General features: G+C 29.9%; 1 protein-coding gene across 1 annotated transcript; it reads right to left on the reverse strand.

Annotated features, from left to right (window-relative positions):
• Nucleotides 1–6,688: 6,688 nt before the first annotated feature.
• Nucleotides 6,689–7,654, reverse strand: LOC123665005. Its single transcript, XM_045599367.1, has 2 exons — nucleotides 7,087–7,654; nucleotides 6,689–6,978 (listed from the first exon to the last, which is right to left on the reverse strand). Exons 1-2 carry the CDS (start codon nucleotides 7,652–7,654, stop codon nucleotides 6,689–6,691), a joined length of 858 nt encoding a protein of 285 aa, XP_045455323.1.
• Nucleotides 7,655–8,716: the final 1,062 nt, after the last annotated feature.

An 8,716-nucleotide genomic window follows, 5' to 3' on the forward strand; every position in this document is an offset into this window, starting at 1 on the left:
TATGCTAATGTTTTTAAAAAAGTTAAACAAATAAAACTATCCTTTCAAAATATTATTCAATAATTTTGTTACTTATTTGATAGATGTGTTTTGAATATAAAATCAGTAGTTTTCTAAAGTATGTAATAAAAGTTATTACAAAATAAACATGTTACGTTGAATACGCCATCTATTAGAAAATATAGAACTGAAGCTGATAAGGTTTTTAATTGATTGGATAAAAAGCTGCATGAAATTGTTATTTATTCATTTTAAACAACTTTAAATTAATTTACACTGAATTCTAGCTACTAACCAGGCCACTAATCAATATTATAATATCAATATTCAATAATATGTGTTGGTACAATATTTAAAAAAATATTCTTAGAGTGACATCTAGCCACTAAAATTAAAACTATAATAATCTTTTGAATGTTTCCAACATAAGCTTAATTAGTACAATAAGTAGTTTGTAAATATTTTCACAGGTGGCGCTGTTAACTATAAATAAAAATATTTGTATCACTGTATATCACAACTCTATTTCAAGGATTTCGAAAATGATTTATTGTGCTAATAATATGTGTATAATAATAAAGAAAGATTTTAATGTACATTAGTAAGTGCATTGATTAGTTTTGTGTAGGCTTTAACACGTCCGACATATTATTTAAATAGGTAATAGACGAATATTTTTTCATACCATGTAGGTATAGGTATATAGGTGATATGTAGGTACTAATTACTTAATTAGTAGTAGTAGATATTAATTATATACTTTGAATGCCGTTAAGTTTTTTGTTTCCCTTTTTTAAAAAGAACTTTACTTGAAATTAAGTATAGGTTCAAACAAAAAATATACATGCATTTTGAGGAAATTTACTTTCTTTATTATTGTCAACATTAACAAATAAAAATATACAAATAACTTTAATAAATAAGTAATTGCTTCCTAATCTAGTAATAAATACATCTAACATATTCTATTGACACACATCTTATAAAAATATAAATGATTTAAAGTCCGGAGACACAATATTCTCCAAAACATAAAACTTTATCAAATAATATAGTCATTCCCACGGATTTTCGTCTACCGTCTCATTCACATTTTCCTTCATTTTATGAAACTTTTTCCTTATCATCCTACTTTCAACCGGACCTTCAACAATTTCACCTTTATTGAAGTCATTAACAACAATCGGTTTCAATTCGACTTCATTATCTTTGATATTTAATTCTTTTGGAGATTTCGTTTTCATACCATTTCTTGATGGTTGATAAACGTATTTGACTCCATTAACAATCTTATATTTAGGATAATTAATTTGTTTTTTAAATCCAAAACCTAGAACTTTACTAGCCCAGTACAGATAAGCGTTTTGAAGTACATCGATAATACCTCTTTTCTTTCTAGATTTTGGTTTTTGTTCTAATTTTAACATTTCATCCTTAACATTTTTCATTGCTATTATTGGTTTTATACCAATTGCTTTGTTATATTTAATGATAGGTTTTGCATATGAAATTATTGGTTCTTCATTTCTGTAGTCTTCTTTAGTTTCTTCAATGATGGATCTGCTTTGCCATTGACCGTTTGCATCGTATCCTCCACCGCCGCCGTAGTCTGAACCACCTGAATTTGTAAATGATTTTGTAACACGTGTATTTCTGGTTAATATAGTTAATTATACTGGTATAATACCTGCTGGCATCCAGGCTCCTCCGCCACCCCCTCCTGCAGCCCATCCCTTAGAATGAAAAGGTTTAACAATGAATAAACTTAGTGAAGTGCATTTATATAAGAAAGTCTTTCTGCAATTTATATTTATCTTATTCTTCGAAAGCAAAGAAAATACTGTCTTCGTGAACAGGGGAATAAGTTTGTTTTGGACATTAAATGATCCTGCTTAGTTAAACGAAATACTTTCAAATAGGTCAAAAACTTGAAACGTATTAGCTAGCTGTAATGCTATAAATATTGTGATGTTGGAATCATTTAATATATATTGGGACTGTTGCGTATTGTTTACAGCTATATTGAAGGGTAAGTCCATTTTACTTTTAATATATATTTTAATCATCATACCACATCACCGCCTCCACCACCTCCCCCTCCTCCCTTTTTCTCCAAGATCTTCATTAGAAGCATCATCTGAAATGTAAAGATATAAATTGAGTCATATGTCTTATACTGCTTTTATAAAATTGCACTTCAACTGACCTTCGATATCATGAATGACATCATACTGAACATCATTCCTTTGAAGGACATCATACCCATCATTCCCATCATGGCTGGCACCATCTGCAATTATTTTCATGATTTGTGACGACATGCTACTTTCTGAATATTACATGGATATTAAACATAACGTTGATGTTACGACTTTAGTATATTTATATTTCAAGATATAAATAAGCTAAGCCCACTTTAATTCTTTATAATGAACATTTTTAGACAATTAGTTGTACTGTACTAAAACGTCTTGAAGCATTTAAACAATTCCTTTCGTATAAAGAGAAGGATTAGAGCTTAACTGATCCACTGATTCAAGATCAGTGAATCAATGGAGCTCTACACTTACACATACTTGTTAAGGTTAGTAACTTTATTTTTAAATATATTTTCCAGTATAGTCAGCTACTTACTACCATTAGCTTCATCTTCATACACATCATAGCCATCATCATCATTTTCTTCTTACCACCATCGTCCCCACCCCCACCATGGCCACCGCCGCCTCCTTTACGTTTTTTTCTTCCAACAAATTCTTCCACTGTAAAATTTAAACTATTGTGATTAATACTGTAAAACAGTTTCAAGGTCAAATTTTATATTTGATTTGACTTAACTTATTCGTTTTCGTGAGCTTACATATTTATAATAGGGTTTTGGAATTTTCTTAAAGTCTGATTTGATTTAGATGTTTTGACAATCTAACTATTTTCAATTGATTTGCTCATGGAAAAGTAACTTTTTCTTCCTAAATTAAGTCTCATTTATTTAAAATACCTACATGTACTACATACCAGACTCAGAGAGCACTACATACCAGAGGGTATACATTAGAGATTGGTATGAAATATGTTTACACATACCTTTATTTGGAATCAGCACATCTTTACCCAATGCCCGGAACCTTAATAGATGATTGTCGAAAAAATTATCGACAGTTTTATCAATCATGTATGATAATTCACCTGAGCTTTGTCCCGAAACATCATCATCCTTAACGATTTCACTTGTATTTAATTTTACTAGAAAAATGGAAATCATAGTAATATTAATAATATTTATTTCATTTTAATTTTTAAATCATATTTATTTTATTTATTTAACTTTTTTAGGTAGATTGATCTAGTATATTCTTGATATAATATTATATTGCGAAGTATTTATTGTTATATATATTATTTATTGAGTTTTGCCAGCTTTTTCCTTATTCCATTACACTATTTTTAGCGTAAATTAGTATTTTTGATAACATGTAAATATCTCAAGTAAGTCAGCAGCAAATGTTTCATACTTACCAAATTTAACATAATCCCCAATCACAGATATTTCGTTTAATCTATTCAATTCCTTCAAGTATAGAAGCGTTTTCTTTTGTAAGCAAGTGTATGACAGTTGGACGAAACATTCAGTATAAACACCATTGAATACATCAGTTGAATTTTCACTATCCGAATTATCAACAATGTTGTTGTCACTTTGTATATCTTCACTTATTGTATTTATTTTATCGATATTGTTATTTTTGATAACTAATGAATCTATTAGCGCTAGACAAATAAGGTTTATTAGAAGTTTATTAGAATCCATTTCTGTTAGTTGATAGGAATCAAATGAATTACTAAAGTCTAGGTTAACGTTATTTATTTTATTCATGTTTATAGGATTTTAGGTCGAATGTTGTCGTGTTTAGGAGAAAACATGTTATTTAGTTGTTATCTCAACAAGTGTTGGTTATTGTGGTTTAAGAGGGTGGTAAAGAAAACTTTAAAGTTTTCAAACTGTTGTTCTTTCTTACTTTGTCTGATGGTTTATTTTGGCTGTTTACTTTTCAAAGGCCGCAAGTAGCTAATACATATTTATATTTATAAATAATTTCTTAGTAAAATAAAATATATTAATACCTTTCGTCGTTTTTAAGTTAGTCAAAATTATTTATTATATGTATTTTTAATAGACAGAAACTGTTCAGTTTCAACTCGTATGATATTGTTACTTTAATACAATATGTACATATATCATTTTAACTGACTTCAAAAAAAGAGAATGTTTTCAAGTCGACGATAATTTTTTGTGTTTTTATAACTCTTTTTTAAATCGAAAACTAGTGCTTGTCTTATTATTATTATTTAAATTTGATCGAAATCTGTTATAGTAATTATTGAGTTATTTCTAATAATGCGTATTTAGTTGACAATTATTTCGTCTACTTACGTTGTATTACTTGTCGATGTAATACAAGTCGATTAGGTTTCGTTTGCGATCAAACACAATTATTTCTAAATGCATCAATTTTTTTAAAATAATATAGTAAGATTGTTTTGTATTGATCAAAAAAACCTTTAACATATAGTAAATCGTTTTTTGTAATTTTATAGATCCTTCGTCCCTTAACGATGGCATGTTCAAACTCGCTGATATATCGGGAGTCTAAAATTATATATTTGCGATATATAGGTAAGTCCCGTTAGAATGAAAATGTAACCTGCTACTTTTATAATAATTTTAATTAATCTAAAAACTAGTAGTTTTAGAAATTTTGCATCTAGTCAAAAAAAAATTAGTAATGACAATTCGCTACTATTTATAGAAATAGGTTAGGATAATAGGAATCGAGTTATTTATTTCTCTAAGAACTATATGTAAATAAAATCTCAATTATAATAATATCAGAAACTGAATGTTAGTATGAAGTGAATGAGTTTAACCGCAAATGCGTATCTTGAATGAAATCCACGGCTTAATGCAGCCATTCACTCAACTATAACTCTTTTTAATGCCGATTAAAAGCTAAATTTGTTTTAATTTTAATTAACTAGCTAAATTAATATCACAGCCGAATACTGCTGCTTTCATGTAGAGTGGTGTGTCGCGAGATAGATGTCGCTACATGTGGTAGTGGTCTGCTGCGGATGCACATGGGATGCACTGTGTTGACAGTTTGACACTGACAGCGGAGGAATTATGGTCTTATTGCAATTGTAATGCTCCTGATGTCTTTTGTTTCAGATACTACTCGGCACTTAAAATTGTGAAAAACTGGCAACAACTCCGACGTTGTTTCTGATTCATTTCATAGTCTTTATTTTTGCTTTTACGACTTGCACTCCCACAAAGCCTTACACCTAAATGATGTTACATTAAATAATTATGTTACGGTAATTATATCATTAGATACTAAATATACAAGTGACCTCCTTATCACGAAATATTTTTATAGAAATCTCTCTCTTTGTCATGAGAAATAGTGGAGTTTGATTTTTTATTTAAATTTTCCCTTTGTCGAGTAAGTAACGAATCAAGAAATATATTAAATTAAAAGTACTTATTTACTGAGTTTATAAGGAATATTCATATGTAACTTAAATAATAAACAAAAATAATTTACGGCCTTAACTTATATTCTTTTGTTTTATCGTTTAATTGGTTTATTTAAAATAAAGATAAAAAAATTAGAATATTCGACGACTTCCGCACTAGAATTTGAATGGTTGAATATACCTATATAAACGTAATTTCAATAAAAATATAGTAAAAATAAAATAACTCAATACAAACAACTGTTTATTAAACCTATAAAATAAATAACTTATACTAATAATACGAAATGCACATTATTCGAATTACAATATTTAATATAAATATTTTTGGTTCAATTAAAACATAAATTATAAATATAAAAGCTATACAAATATATAGTAAATGTAAGTATTTTAAGACATTGGAACGCGTAAAATGCATGGTATCACAGTTATGCATACTGCTTTTAAAAGAACTAAAATAAAATAGCGCAAAATAATAGAATAATAAATAAGCGAGAGTACTTTACGAACGGTGGGAGAATATAAAGACAATCGAAATATTTAAGCGTGAATAAAAGCACAGAATGATAGGAAAAATAGCAAGGTACGAAACATTTATCTCCTATTACGATTAAAAACTCCTTGCAAAAGTGCAGTAATGCTATGAAAGAAATAAATTTGGTTCTATTGGTATATAGCATATTTCAGAAAAAAAATGTAACTATAAATGATTAATAAATCCTAAAAATTCTTTTCACATCGTCATGGAATTAAAGAAGGAAGAGTAGGGAATACTCGTAGACAGATTATGTCAAGCTTTAAAATAACTCGTAGATAGATTATGTCAAGGTTTAAAATAACTTGTATAAAGAACCTACGTTTATAGTCATAAACTTTAACACGCCGACCAGAACTGCAAAAAATAATTAGCGATAACAATTCATAACTTAAATAAGTTGCATAAATTAAGATATAAATATTAATCGAAGTAAAAAATGTTGCAAAAAAAGAATATCACTAATCACAACGTTTTATGTGTTTGATCTTCAGTTATTAATAAAAGAATTTGTTGAACACACACACATATAACACATACAAAGGTATACATAATATATATGTATTTACACGTTGTGTTTAGAAGTTTTCCTTCAATACGTCTTCTCGTATTTTATGTTGTTGTTTCATAAGGCATGTAACTATTATAATTGTTGTAACTAGGGTCATATGCTCGTCTGTAACCACCGTGGTGACCATGTTCATGTTCGTGATGTTCTTCGTGGCTGTGAGAATGATGGTGGGATACTTCTGGTTTGGTTATGATCTCGTATGTTGTGGATTTGTGACCACCACCACCTTTGAGTCCAACCAGCGCGGAGAGTAAGAGCGACATCAGCGCTGTCATCAAGGCTTTACCAGCCAGCAGCGCTAAAGCACCAAGAGCTGCAGCAGCTAAAGTTCCTGTAATTACATAATGCATTAAATATTTCCTTATTTATTACAAGTTTAGTTGAATAAAATCAAATTGTCCCGTAAATTTCGATACAGATATTCATTGTCATTCCTTACCTTTCATCATCATTGCTGCAGCTAATAAAGCACCACCTCCACCTTTACCCCCCCCAAAACCACCGCCACCTCCACCTCCACTCTTCCTGCCTATGTTTTCCGCGTCACCCTTAGCCATATTCATAGCTTCCTTAGTCGTTTCCGAATCCAGCAATCTATATTTCAAGGAGTGACCGTCTAAATAGCTTTGCAAGCTATACAAAATGAACTGATTCAGTTTCTCTTCCGGTTTCCCAGGAAACTGGCGCGACAGTTCTGCTGCAATCTCCTTAGCACTTGTAACGTTTGTCTGATTCTCCCTGACGATGCTGAGACCTGGTAACAGATGAAGTTCATCGTGGGAGCTCAGGTCTTCCAAGAAGGATAATACGCGGATTTTCAGACATTTAGAACTTAGACTGCTATTGCATTCTCTGTTCATGGATCTACCGACTCTTTCGGAACCCGTTGTGTTCTTCGGTTCCTCGGTCGCTGTATTCGTTTCGGTCTCATCGACAGATCCATGGAGTTGTTGGATATAGCACAAGATCACTGCTACTGTTAACACAATCACATTTTTCTTGAACATGTTGACACTTTTCACTTCACGTTACGCTTGTCTTAACTTATAGGATGTTCAAAAACATTTCGTTCGTAGACAGCATTGAACTGATACGCCGAACGCGATCCGATTTATTTTTATACCTTGAAGCAATCTATAAAAAGTAAATAAATAAGCTTGAAAGATAAAAAAGAACAAATATAAATGCAGTAAGTATTGTTAACGGCAGCACTTTCGAAACGTAAGTAGTGTTCGGTAATGGAAAAGTCGACAATTTCTTTAAGGTAATTTTGATCGATCTGTAATAAGTTTCGCTGTTAGATATGATTTTTACGCAATAATCGGTCGGATGTAGTATAGAAAAGGAAAATCGATTGATTGCGAGTAAAGAAATAGTTTTTATAAAAAGTTATAGAGAACTTCTAATAAAGTTATAGCTCTATGTGTTTTATGCGTATTTGACCTGTGTATTATAGATATTACAAACATAGTCTTCATTATTTAATTTTATTACTCTATATTTGTCAACGAATGGTTATATAAATAATTAAATCAAAAGATTATCTATCACATATTATATTTTTGATATGCAAAGATCGACATAATCGAAATGATAAAAAAGTTCCCACTAGCTCAATGAATAAATACGCTAATGGCACAATAAAAATAAGAGCTTGACTTTCTCTACGCATTAGAGGAAAAATGAAAAAAATCGTAACGGAAAATTGAGGTCGCTTTGGCTCAATTTATCAATGACAATAAAGGTTGATTCATAACTTTATTTAATCTTTGAATTTCTTATAAGACGCACGATATTAATACATAATTATATATTATTATATCATTGTATAATACGTTTAGGGGTTTGGGGATATTTGGTACAATATCGAATCAAATGTTTTTTTATAGTAGAAACAATTTGTATATAATGAAATTAGGAAATGAATCCCGTTGTTCGATACTTTTATAATGCTTTGAATAAGGTGTACAAATACTTGTATTTGGTATCAATAAAGCTATTATTAAGTAAACGCGTGTTATATTCGCGTGTAACATTCACCCGCTTCTACTACAAAATTGAACCATAAC

This window comes from Melitaea cinxia, chromosome 23, assembly GCF_905220565.1.
Source record: "Melitaea cinxia chromosome 23, ilMelCinx1.1, whole genome shotgun sequence".
Taxonomy (NCBI): Eukaryota; Metazoa; Arthropoda; class Insecta; order Lepidoptera; family Nymphalidae; genus Melitaea; species Melitaea cinxia.